The sequence below is a fragment of the Vulpes vulpes genome, chromosome 12 (genome assembly GCF_048418805.1).
Source record: "Vulpes vulpes isolate BD-2025 chromosome 12, VulVul3, whole genome shotgun sequence".
Taxonomy (NCBI): domain Eukaryota; kingdom Metazoa; phylum Chordata; class Mammalia; order Carnivora; family Canidae; genus Vulpes; species Vulpes vulpes.
Window position 1 is genome coordinate 125,584,602 of NC_132791.1, and position 14,145 is coordinate 125,598,746.

General features: G+C 37.0%; 1 protein-coding gene across 1 annotated transcript in view; it reads right to left on the bottom strand.

The window, feature by feature from the left end:
• Window positions 1–911: 911 nt before the first annotated feature.
• CUL5 (cullin 5) overlaps window positions 912–14,145 on the bottom strand; it is a 93,847-nt gene continuing 80,613 nt past the window's right edge. Inside the window, 6 exon segments of the mRNA XM_026006786.2 lie at window positions 912–4,428; window positions 7,746–7,869; window positions 8,453–8,571; window positions 9,327–9,488; window positions 10,038–10,213; window positions 11,668–11,791. Of these exon segments, the coding sequence (XP_025862571.1) occupies window positions 4,234–4,428; window positions 7,746–7,869; window positions 8,453–8,571; window positions 9,327–9,488; window positions 10,038–10,213; window positions 11,668–11,791 (900 nt within the window). The 3' untranslated portion in view covers window positions 912–4,233.

A 14,145-nucleotide genomic window follows, 5' to 3' on the forward strand; every position in this document is an offset into this window, starting at 1 on the left:
AGTGGCCCAGAAACTCAAGGTTAGCGGGAAGTCTATCTCTAGGGTTAGGTGAATACTATACGGAGACCAGACTTTTCCAAGTTAACCCCCCTGCCCCATCACACCCCCTGCTCAAGTCCCAAGCTGAGCTCAGGGTTGAGTCGGAGTCCACAGACTGAATGACGTCCACCTGCCCCAAAGTCCCACGTTGAAGCCTAATCCCCAGTGGGATGGTATTGGGAGGTGGGGCCCTGGCTTTGATAAGGTTAGGAGCTTCATGAAGGAGATTAGTGCCCTTACAAGAGACCCTGGCACCTCTCTCAGCCCTCTCTCCTCCATGTGAGGACGCAACCAGAAGTCAGCAGCTGCACAGTGGAAGAGGTTCAAGACCAAAACCACCTGTGGTGGCACCTTCATCTTTGACTTCCAGCCTCTGGAACGGGGCGAAACAAATTTCTGTTGCTTATAAGCCACCCAGTTTCTATGGTACTTCCATGAAAGACACTGTCCACAACCTTATTACTAAACTTTCTCTAGCTTTGAAATTTAACTATTTCACAAATTTTCAAAAAACCACAAAACATGAAATAATTATATATATTACTTTTATCTGACATATAAAATTCATATTGTGGTTATGACCTGGCCTATCTAACCTGATGGAAGGAATGCATTAATCACGTTCAGGTCTGAAATATTTTATCTTTTCCAGGCATGATAACCTTAGGCTGCTATCACCATTGGGAAAGCTACACTTCTGATCGCTTTCATCATCTAAAAGAAATCTAAAAGAAATAAGTGGATTACTTTTCATGTTTGATTCCTAAGGCTAAGATTTACTGTTTCACCATGAAATGTGTAAATATACTTATTACACAAATTTAACTCTCAAAAATTACTTAATAGTAGAACATGAACATTTTCTGGATAGGTGAAGGCTTTTATATTACATTTTTTATTTTGCAAGAAAATAAATTATACAACTTAAAAAATAAAATCCAAAAATTAAGCAGTTCATTAAAATATTTCAGCCTACTGCATACAGAAACTGCTACCATTTAAAATTGTACAGCATTATCATCTCAGTATGTAGTGGCACACATTCAAAATCGTATATACCATACGAAGATAGATTACAACTTAGGAACGCAAATTTGTTCAACACTCCAGACAACATATATAGTGTAGATGACAGGAAAGCTCTCAAGTAATGTTGATTTCACAAACATGACCTTGGAAGAGTTTATAAGATAGCATCCCAGTCATTTACATGAAAATAGAAAAACCGGCTTGAGTTTAAGATAGCAAATCTTTCTGGAAAACTAACAAATCTTTCACTCAAATTGAATTTTTAAAATTTGCCCTGTGAGCTGGGCCAGTGACATCCTACTGCAAATAATGCAAAATACTTTGTAACTACTCTGGTCATATTTTGTATTAAATTCAATAAAAAGTAAAAACAAGAAAGCTAACATTTCGTTTTTGGAAATTGTTAACATTTTATGCACAAAATAAGAGACTTAAATAAACACGCTGACAATGCAGGGACCCCACCAATAAATGTAAAAATTGGAAGACTTCATAATTTATTTCAAGATCCTCATTAAATCATTGAACACTAATGTCCTAATAGTTTTCTCATTGAAAGTATTAAAATTGTTCTCTTTGTAAGTTTTGCTTCATGTCTACTCACTCTGGCAATGAGAGGACAAAAGGTTAACATTTTCCAGATGGTTCCATCTTTAAATTAGAAAAGGAGTGTTCACAGTTTAAATTAACCTGTGACATATCTCATTGCCCTACTCCTGGTGGCCTAGATTCTTCTCCCTTAACTATGTCAGGCTTCGTCCCTGCTCAGACAGTACCACTTTTAAGTGCAATCAGAGAGAAGGGACTTAATAAAGGATACTAACTGTGATTCTGTACTTTTAAGCTCATGGCTGGTACGTTTTTTTTTTTTTCAGATTTTTTTTTTTTTAATTAGCAAATCTATCATCAAAATGTATTTAAAGAAAACTTAACAATGGTATAGGCACCTCGTCAACTAAACTGTTTTCATAAACACCAAAAATTAAACTTTTGTATACATAACAAAAAAAAAAAGATGAAAACTGTAAGTCTACAGTATTTGCTGCTGTTCAATTTCCCAAAATATAATTAGGACATAATTAAGTATTAAAAAATTTATAAAATTTAATAGAAAACTTTGCTATGGATTTAGTTACCCACTTTTGCATTAAATTCTCTTTATAAATCAAAACATCATGGCTCTCATTCTCAAATTAAATGACCAAAAAGATGAGAAATTCCAAACATGTTCTGGGAACAATTATGGTTTAAAGCAACAAATCTGAAACTTTAAAAAATGACCTCTAATTCTCCTTTCCATGGTCTTCCCTGGGCATTCTTATATGGGAAAAGCAAATATGCCCAATCCTAAACTATTTGTTAAATGTAAGGGCCACAATTATTACAAAATTATTTTTTAAAATTTCAAACATATCCATTGTCCACAATCATCAATTTAGTTTAATTCTCCATAATACACTTGGTCTAATAATGGACACATTATTAGAGCTAAGTGTAAGATTTTAAATTAGATACAAAATTCCAATTTCCTATGTTTCAGAACAGGTATATGAATATATACCCAGTGACACCTTCAATGTTCTGAATAATTTGTTCTCCTTCCTTCCAGCAGGCAGCTCACAATGCCTCTTGGCTTGGGACTGGGGATGGATTCCAGGGAATGTTCCTGAAAGCACTCTGCATGATACTGTCCACCATACACTTTTCAAAGCTTGGCATTCCAATTCCTACCATTTCCAAAATCATAGGTTTAAAGTATTACTTGGTATCAAACAAGATAGAAAATGCGAGAAACTTGGAACATGCAGTGTAATGAATAAAAATCCATGTAGAGCCACTCCTTCCCAACAGGGAATACGTTCCTCTGCTAAGTTGCTGTGTCCTCAAGGCCTGAACTCTGCATTACTCTGGGTGTTCAGTTGTCAGCAACTAGTTAAGTTGCTACTTTGGATCGACTGAAATAAGGTAAGTGTTGCCCTCTGAACATTTTAAAAATGTTTATTTTTTAAAATATATAAATATATATGTACATATATTTGGCAAGTTTACTGCTCATATTAAGACTGAAACAATTTTGCTTATGCTTTTCGGGTCTTACGTTGCGGTTTTTCTCTTCCCTCGGTAATGGACAATCACTACTTTTTACAACAGAATGTCTTCCTTTCCAGAAACCTGAGGCTATAAATCCCTAATCATGAAACGTTAAAATTCCAAAATATCTCTATGCTCAAGATCAAGAGGTCAGTTACGTAACTATATAAGAGAAGATTTCTGCCTTGTTTTCAATAAATTTGGCATAGTATTAGGTGTACAAACGTTAAGTGTGTAAGTGAACACACTGTTTTGCCATTTTTGACTGTGCAGTTGAAATGACCTATCTCCATACATTTTTTTAAACAATTGAAGCAACAAATTAATATAAGCTTCAGTTTTTCAAAACAAGCTCTCCAGCCATGTAAGATTTTAAATCTCCTTATTTAACAACAAACATCTAAACTAGCAGTCTCCTGCTTAAAGAAAGCCAACGTTTCTAAGTTGGAAAAATTCAGTATCATTTTCAGGTCACCATTAAATCCTGTCACTATACTGGAGAGGGTGTGAATAGTGTGATACTGTTAAAATACTTATCTTCTCACCTACATCTGCGCCACCCCCCCAATATTGTATAGACCAGCTCCCTCTTTTGATCAAAAGAAACCAAGAGTGCTATTTCTAGTTTTAATTGCATTTTTAAAAAAACAAAACATAACAGCATTATTCAGTGCACGAATATCTGAAGATCCTTCCTTGTGCAAGTACATTTTTGTAAGAGAGAAAAAAAAAGAGGAAAAGAGGAAAGCAACAAGAACCCCGCCCTCACCCTTCCCGACTATTTCTTCTGGTGGGTATAAATCAAATTTACTTTTACAAGTTCATCATGGGCTCTTCATGAATGCAAGTTTCTCCACAAAACAGCATGCTGTTACAGAGTGTGCAACATGAAGGGAATGCCATCATGCTAACTAATGTGACTGGCAAAATATAGTTGTTTTGTCAGGTAAGGCAGAGATTTTAATATTTATGTAATCAAAGTCCAAATAAACTTTCCTCCAGCACAAACTGTTACAACTTTCTGCCCAAGCACTCTGAAATCTGGGTTCTTAATGTTGTCCATAATATTCAAGATTATGCCATGTATATGAAAGTGTTGATGTCAGACTCGTCTCTCCTGATGTATTTGTGCTCTATTAGCCACTCTATTTGCTCTTTTATCATTTTCTTTTGTGGCAAAAACATGTTTTTCAAAATTTCTACTAATTCAGTCTGCAGCTGAGCATTACTAATTTTCTTTCTCATCTTCATTATTTGTATGATAGCTTCCTAAAAGAAAAAGAAAAATGAAAGAGCATTAATATATTAAATTTTAAGTAGAACAAAACATAATTTTCTATGTATTTCATTCTCTTTTCAACATCTATTCAAAAGACTCATTACTAGGTTATCTTCACACCAGGAGCTTTTACTTAAATAAAATTACCTTTTTTTACTCACTGTAAAAGAAAATCTGATTGCAAAGATTTTGAGGAAAAGCAAAATTATCCATAACTGCTCTGCAGAAAACCACACCTATTGTTCTGGGATACTTTCTTCCACACTATCCATATTTTAAAAATTTATCTTGTATGTGAACTCAGTATGTATATAATCAGATATTGTGTTAAACATCAATTAAGATATAACAAACCCCTTACCCACCCTTTTCCATTGTCCACAGAGTTATTTTTTGGGGTAGCAGCACATGCCAGTTGGTGTCTATTTTTAAAAATCAGTAATTACTACTCTTTACTTATTTATCAGAATAATAAATTATATTTGCAATAAACATTACTTCCAGTTTATTGATTCAATTAAACATTCTGACTTCCTAAAGCAGTAAGCACTGTTTGCCTAAATCAATTTTATAAATATTTCCTTGGTGATTCAATTACTATTAAGCTTGTAAAAGGGATAATTAGAAAATTATTAAATATTCTTTTCTCTTTTGCTATTCCAGTATAAGCTCTGTCCTTAGCAAAGCAAAGGGATCTGTCTGCCTTGGTGGAGATTAGAATTTGTTAAAAAAGAAATGTGAAGGGGCGCCTGGGTGGCTCAGTGGGTTAAGAGTCTGCCCTTGGCTCTCATGATCCCCGGGTCCTGGGATGGAGTCCCACATCAAGCTCTGTACTCAGCGGGCACTCTAGTCCTCCCTCTTCCTCTGCCTGCTGCTCCCCCTGCTTGTGCTCTCTTGCTCTGTCAAATGAATAAATTAAAAAATCTTAAAAAGAAATGTGAAAACAAAATGAGGGGTAATATTGGCTTTTAACATTCACAGTGAAGTTTTGCTGCAAAGCAGTAACAGACTGGGGGGCCAGACACGGTTTGGCAAGACAGAAGAATCTTCCACGTCCCCCACAGAGACATGAGGATCCCACCCCTGTCACTAGGAGTCCTTCCATTCTCACTGTATTCAGATGCCAGGCTCTTGAGGACAGGGGCTTAGTTCAAGGGTCCAGATAGAAAGGAGGAAGGGGAAAAGCCGTCAGGCACATGGAGATCCCAGGAGCCAGGAAGGAGGAATGACTGTAAATGTCTCAAGCTCTCCTCCCCCAGCTTTGGCAGACCTGAGGAGGGGACTGTGTTTGAGAAGTGTTGAGAAGTGAAGAGAACAGCACCGGGGCACTGGCCCTGGCCTGCACCTTCTAGCTGGACGTCACTGGAAGAGGAGCATGACAAGATGCCTAGAACACGCACTCCTGTGCCTTCTCAGTTCCCACATGATCCAGACAGGGTGTCGAGCTCACAGACCCCCATAGGCCTTAAGTGCTAGGCAACGGTAATCCCGCAGGACATGACAGTGACAGGGTGCCAAGTGGACCAAGGGGCCACATGGGAGATGTGGCAGGGTCTTGGAGAGTTGAAGAGCTCAGTAAGAACAGGACAGGCAGTCAGAGCAGGGAAGAGCCCCTGTAGTCCTTACCAACTGGAAAAAGAATGAACCAGAGCTCATCTGCTAAGACATCAGCAGGAGACAGCAACAGGAAGTCAGTCCCACAGGTGACAGATACAGCATCCCACCAAAAAGCAAGGACCCAGGACATTGTCAAGACAACAGGATGATCCCTTCACTGTCACTATGAGGTCCAGTGAGTTCCTCTCACCCTCGATCCACCCAGATGCATCTGAGCGGGGATGGCTGGAGGAAGATCAGGGGAAACAAGCAAGGCTGAGCATGACCTAAAGGGACAGGCTGCCTTACTAGCCTGGACACAGTTATCCAGTTTAAGACAACATAAAAAAAATTAAATTTCCTCTGCATATCCTGTAAAATGACTATAACTGCTCAACACTAATCCATTGAGGATTTATCCTGGTGTAGCCAGAAACTAGGGCCATATCCTGATTTTTCACCCCAAACAAAACACTCCCCCAAATCTTATTGAATAATCCATTCCCTTTTGCAGGGTCCGTGGAAATTATTTCCTTCATTCCAAAGTTTGCCTATACATATAGAGTAGGTTCAATTCTGAGTTATTTTCAACTCATGTGCCCATTATACTGTTTCATTTTTGTTGATATTTTAATAAGTGTTCATAGTTCACAAGGGGAGTTCCACCAACACCTTAATCTTTTTTTTAAGGATCTCAAACGCTCTCATTTATTTATTCTTTTTATTTTAAAGTTTGTTTGTTTATTTGTTTATTTGAGATAGAGTAAGTGTGAGAGAGAGCACGAACAGGAGGAGGAGCAGAGGGACAGGGAGAAGCAGACCCATGCTGAATGCAGAGCCCAAGGTGGGGCTTGATCTCACAACCCTGAGATCATGACCTAAGCCAAAATCAAGAGTCAGACACTCAACCAAATGAGCCAGGTTGGTACCCCTTTCTCTTAAGTTTTTAAAATTTATTTATTGCTAAATAGAAAAGAAACTGGTTTTCATCCATCTTTTTCTACTTTATCATACTCTATGCTCTAGAAGTAATAAAAAATTTTAATCTTTTCTTTTTACTTGTTTTATACTTTTTATTGAATTGGCCACAGTTTCAAATAATATTAAATAAAAACAGTGAAAGTGAGAACTTAGTTTTAATAAGAATACTTCTAAAGTTAATATGGTCACACATCAGTTGCAACAGGTTTTCTTTCTCACGTCAAAAGGGACCACAATCCTAGCTTTAAACTGTTTTGAAAAGTAGAGGTGTCAGGCTGGCTCAATCACAAGCACATGAGATTTTTGATCTTGGGGTCGGTCATGAGATCGAGCCCTATACTGGGTGTGGATTGCTAAAAAATAAATAAATAAATAAATAAATAAATAAATAAATAAATAAATAAATAAAACTTTAAGCAGAAGTTTAAATACTTCAGTCTTAGAATTGTCAGTTATTGTGGACACACAGTCAGTTGTAATCAAAGGAAGATATAGCTTAATGCCAAGGTTCTGCCCAACCAATGGAATCTACCAGAGGCCACCATGATGTACAGACCTCTCTTTCAGCAACTGAGAGAATGCCAGCAATGCAATTCTTAAATTTCAGTAAAATGAAAATTAGCTCTTCATCATAGTTTGAATACCTACATGCTTTTAAATTAAAAAAAAAAAAATTGAAGGTAAAAAGCAAATTAAAAAATATATATACACATTCTGTCTTAGAACAAACCTGGGTTCTAAGTATTCTTAGTTGAACTATTCCTTCATTCTCTTCTTCTCTCATCCTTTCTGTAGTGAGCTGCAAGCGTCCAATCAAGTTGATTTTACCCCTTTTCTGAACTTTTGCATTTTTTCTATAAAAAACATCGAATTAAATATTTTACAGTGGAAGGCCTTTTAACATCATATTATAGCAACAATGTCTGAGAAAAAAGATTTAGAAATATTCTAAAGATTACGACCCAGAACTATTTAAAGGAAAAGTAACAAATAATCGACATACAGCTTTATTTAAAATGAACCATATGATTTCCCCTGAACACAACAAAGGCTCAGTTAATAACGTATGGGTGACAATACTCCTGTAATAACAACTAATATAATTTATACGGCCATGAAAGTGCTTAGATAGCTGAAGATATATAGACTATTATTCAGCATTATCATCTAAGTGGATTTTGGGGGAATAAAGCCTCTTTAGAGTGCAATATAATCACACAATAAATGTATCCTGGACGAAAAAGTAAAGAAGTAAGCATCTCCAGTTCATTATTATGTTTAATAAATAACTAAATGGCATAACCACAGAGTGATGTTTTAAATATAATGTAAGGAAAATACTGTATTAAATAAAATACCAAATAAAATTCCAAAATACCAAAATACCAAAATTCAAACAAGGTATTTTTATTTTACATCAACCAATGTTGACCTTACATTAGACTGAACTCCTGGTTCACTGAGAAGAGGGTGCCTTCCGTAAAGTCTTTGGGGGAGTTGACTTGAGGTTCATATAATAAAACTTGCCGCTTGAGCTTTGGGAAAGCTACTAAAGACTATGAAGAATAAAGAGAAAATGATTAACATCTAGAAACGTTATGGAGTATGAAGACCAATTCTCCAACATGACGAAAAGAGGTGAGAACAAATTATAAGCACAAAAATCATAATTCAACTTTTATTTGGTAGCTCAATGAATAAAAGAATGTACACGTATCATGAGAAAAGATCAAGGAGAGAAGACATGGTTACGAGAAAGGAAGCAATAAATGTCTCTTTACAGTAAGACAAGACACCAGAGGGATGGTTCATATGCCATTACAGCAAACCCAACTTGCCGTTTACACACCAGCCACTTCCCTCTAGAAAATTATTATTCTGGAACTTTCAAGAGGTCTGCAGAATGGGGGTAAAATGTAGCTAAAGCAGGAGACTAACAAGTACATTTTACAAGCCTTCAAAAGGACCAAAGTTTCCTAATTCTCACATTTTTGGTCATCATAAAATCTTTGAACACATCCTCAGTATGAGATCTTTGGTCACACTCCTCACAGGTAATGTTTAAACATTAACTCAATCTTTCTCTCCTTTTTTTCTTTTTTTGTCTTTCACATCTTGGTAACTTGCTTATTTTCAATTTCTTTTTTACCATGAATACCTCATTGGTGCATTAATCCCTCACTAATGTATTTTTCTTGGTTAAAAGTCATTTTCAGAGTGTTATGAATTCATAAATTATAAGCAAGCCATAAAATATTTTCTGCCTTGTGACTGGATACAACTTAAAAAAACAAACAAACATAAAACAAACCCATAAAGTCCTTCTAAGCTCAGCATCAGGGAGTTCAGTTGCAAGTTTTAGATTTTCAAAGCTGATTTTCTCTCTAGGTCTTTGGTTCCATGCAAACAACACAGCCAGCTGAAACGTTGTTACCTCCAAGTCGTATTGACCTACTTCATTCTTAAATGTTATCTGTAACAGACAAAATAATATAAAGATGAGACTCTCTTCAGGATTACCATCTCTCTAGTATACTATCCCTCACATGAGATGAAACACGAAAAAGACTGCTAGCTGTCTACCAATATCCATCCTTCCTTTCTTATGTGGTAATCAAAATTTTAGCAAACCTCAATGACTACCCAGAATAAAGGTTCAAATCCCAGCTCTCCCGGGGGCAAAATGTGGTCATGTGACCAGTTCTGTCCAATGAGATGCAAGTGGGAATGATGGGGAACCTTCTACAAGTTGCTCTTGAAGTAGTACATTCTCATCTTTCCCTTTCTGTTGGGCTGGAAAAGAGCCACAGAGGGGATCGTATTGGATCTGCAGACAAAAGCAATACCCTAGCTGATACAACCAGAAGCCCACGTCCCTACAACTCCAAGGACTGGATCCAGTAGATCTGTTTACACTTGACCTGTGAGACAAAGAAAGATCTCTCTCGTTTAAGCAAATCATATTTAGAGTCCTGGTACTTTCAGTTAAAACAACATCAGAACTAACACACAATCTACTTACAATTCCATTTGACATGAGATGATGCCAATGTAATTTTCTACCACTATGATTTTTTTTGTAGAATTCTTCTACTTCAGGTATCAAATCCTCCAGTTCAGTAGGAAGTGAGACAAACACTTTCTCAGAGCTCCTTGACCAGGCACCAGCATTCAGAATTTTTATATTAACTGAATCAGCTACAGGCAAGAATATCAGAAAATATGAAGTAACCAATCTTGAAAATGGATAAAATTAAAAATATATAAATATGTACATACTGGGTAAGCTTTGGTGAAAAATAAAACCCTAAAGGATTTTGCTAGAAGAGTCCTTTTAAAAAAATTATTTTTTTAAAGATTTTTTTATTCATGAGAGACAGAGAGGCAGAGACATAGGCAGAGGGAGAAGCAGGCTCCATGCAGGGAGCCCGATGTGGGATTCAATCCTGGGACTCCAGGATCACGCCCTGAGCCAAAGGCAGACTCTCCGCTGAGCCACCCACGCGTCCCTAAAAAAAAAAAATTAAGGATCAGAGGGGCACCTGGCTGGCTCAGTCAGGGGAGTATGTGACTCCCGATCTCTGGGTCTCATTGAGTTTAAACCCCACATTGGCTATAGATATTACTTAAATAAAAATAAAACTTAAAAAGGGGGAGAGGGTAGTTTTCAGTCAGTTAAGCATTTGACTCTTGGGTCTCAGAGCTCAGGTCTTTTTTTTTTAGATTTTATTTATTTACTCATGAGAGATACAGAGAGAGAGAGAGGCAGAGACACAGGCAGAGGGAGAAGCAGGCTCCATGCAGGGAGCCCGATGTGGGACTCAATCCCGGGACTCCAGGATCACACCCTGAGCTGAAGACAGACACTGAATCGCTGAGCCACCCAGGCATCCCTCAGCTCAGGTCTTGATCTCAAGGTTATGGGTTCAAGCCCCCTAGTGGGCTCCATGCTGGATATAGAGCCTACTTAAAAAAATAAACAAACTGGGGTACCTGTGTCGCTCAGTCAGATAAGCATCTGCCTTCAGCTCAGGTCATGATCCTGGGGCCCTAGGATCCAGATCCAGCCCCATGTCAGGCTCTCTGCTCAGCGGGGGGTGGGGGGGGAGGTGTCTAGTCTGCTCCTCCCTCTCCGTCTACCTGCCAACTCCCCCTGCCAAATATTCTTAAAAATTAAGAATAAATACAATACATAAATAAAGATAAAATCTTAAAAAAGAAGCAATTTAGTCTCTTCATGTGGCTGGATCTGAAACATGTAAAGCACAGGCAACTGAGCATCCAACTCTTGTTTTCAGGTCAGGTCATGATCTCAGGGTCATAAAATTGTGCCCCATGTTGGGATCTGTGCTCAGTGCAGAGTCTGTTTGAGAGTCTCTCTTCCTCTCCCTTTGCCCTTCTTGCTCATGTTCTCTCTCTCAAATAAATAAATAAATCTCAAAAAATAAAATAATAATAAAAAATATACACATAAGCAGGATTAGCAAATCTAAATTCTGTTAGATTCTGTTTTGCTGGATGTCTTCAAGGAATGTGGACTCTGTAACATCTTTGTATCTGTTATTGCTATGGCTCATTTTTAATATATTGGAAAATAAAGATATTTTCTTTAAAAAGGTTATATACACACACACATAATTATAAAACAATACCTGGTAAAGCCAATTTATTATTTTTGTGCATTTCCTTAAAAGCTTGGTTCAAATCTTCAGATACTTTTATGTCCTGAAACATTCTAGCAAGCTTGTTTACATAATCTGCTGGCATACCAACTTCCTATGAAAAGCAAAGACAAAAGAGGTAATGAACAATAATATAATCTGATATACTATTAGGAAAAACTTTTAATGGAAAACTAAGTCTCAGATGCCTTAATATAAAATCATTCCCCTTTTATTTATTAGAATATTTATATTCTATACTATTAAATTTGATTCTTAAAAACTAAACAAGGTCACCCCAGCTTTCTCTGCATGATTCCAATAGACATGAATCAGTCACTGCAGCATAGTTCAATAATACCAATCTCTCAACAACACAAGTCAACTCTCAGTTATCACCAAATATGAAATGTGAGGAATGTATAAAGTACAAAATCTACTTCTCATCAGTGACCAGTCATAACACTTTTTTCAAGATCTGTTAGTTATGTTTATTCAGTTTATCCACAGAAAGCAAAGCATACAGTTTTGTAGCATCCTTGCCTTCCAGTGATAAATCCACTTAACATTTTATAAAAATGGATAATCAAGAGACCTAAGTGGCAAATGACGATAATAAAAGCATACGAAGGAAATAAAAATAAAGCTGGAAACGAAAATAATCTAATAGAACATAAACGGCACATTGAGGTTGTAATGTTGATACTGCCAACAATGAAGACTCTAAATATACAGGAATAGGAACTTAAGGCAAATTATCTTAAGGTAAGTTTACTGAAGGTAAATTATCAATATAAGTGAGAAAACAGGACGCCTGGGTGGCTCAGCGGTTGAGCATCTGCCTCAGAGTGTGTGATCCCAAAGTCCGAGATCAAGTCCCACATCAGCCTTCTCCCTCTGCCTATGTCTTTGCCTCTCTGTGTCTCTCATGAATAAATAGTCTTTAAAAAACAACAAACATAAGTGATAAATGAGTAGTAACAAAAACAAAAACAATCAAGAAGCCCCAGAAGAAGCAACACCAGCAAAAACTTTCACAACACCGAGAGCTCAAAAAACAACAGGCTGGAAGCCGACGACCCAAATTTACAGAGAGTATCACAACTCTCCCAAGGCACAGGGAAGATGCTGACACCGAATTCTAAGTCACAAGTCGAGAAGGCCAGGGCTTGTCAAACTACTCTTCATGTACAGGACAGTCTTCCTGAGATACAACTCATCTACCATAACACTCACTCTTTCAAAGTATACAATTAAGTAGGTTTTGGTGTATTTACAGAGTCTCTGTGGACTGGCCATTGTGAACATTTTGTTTTAGTGGAATCATATACTACGTGGTCTTTTGTAAATTCTTCCACTTAACATATTTTCAAAGTTTACTCATGTTGTAGCGTGTGTCAGCACTGCTTTTCTCTTGACTACTAAATATCCCATTATATGATTAAACCATATTTTGTTCATCCCTTCACCAGCTGATTGACAATTTGGGTTGTTTTCACTTTGTGGCTCTTATTAATAATGCTGCTGTAAACATTCATAGACAAGGTTCATTTCTCTTGAGAAGAATTACTTAGGAGGAGAATTGCTGGGTTGATTCTATGTCTAACTTCTAGGAACGGCCAAATTGTTTTCCCTGGTGCCTGCATGATCAAGTTCTCCTCTCCCTGCCACACTTGTCTTCTTTTTATTTTTAGCCACCACAATGAGAGTAAAGGAGAATGGGAGGAAAGCAGGAGTAAAGTAAGTTATCTCACTATGTTTTTTTTTTTTTTAAAGATTTTATTTATTTATTCATGAGAGACAGAGAGAAAGAGAGAGAGAGGGACAGAGACATAGGCAGAGAGAGAAGCAGGCTCCCCATGGGGAGCTTGATGTGGGACTCGATCCTCATACTCCAGGATCACGCCTTGAGCTGAAGGCAGACGCCCAAGCACTAAGCCACCCAGGTGTCCCTCTCACTGTGGTTTTGATTTGCGTTTCCCTAATGACTAATGATGTCCAACACCTTTGATACATGCATTGGCCATGTAAATATCTCCTGGAAAGAAATGTCTATTTTAATATTTCACCCATTTTAAACCCAGGTGTCTTTTTACTGTTGAGTTGTAAGAATTCTTTATGTATTCTAGATACAATACTGGACATATGAATTGCAAATATTTTTCTAACTACCTCAGGTTTTTACAAAGAAATAGTACTTTAGTTCTAAAAGATTCTATCCTTTGAATTACAGTGTCCTAAATACATATTCATTTTACAATTTTCTTCCCATGTGTGAGTTCTTAATGTTTTAGAAATTTCTCAGTTACAAAACAATTTTCCCCACTGACTGTTAACATTAAGATCATGTTGCACACTGTCAGTTTGCAGAGTAATTTTTACTATCCTACACTATCATGCAAATCAGAGCAATCTATGTGTATTTTGAAATATATATAAATGAAAGACATATAGAGTACATCTAACTAC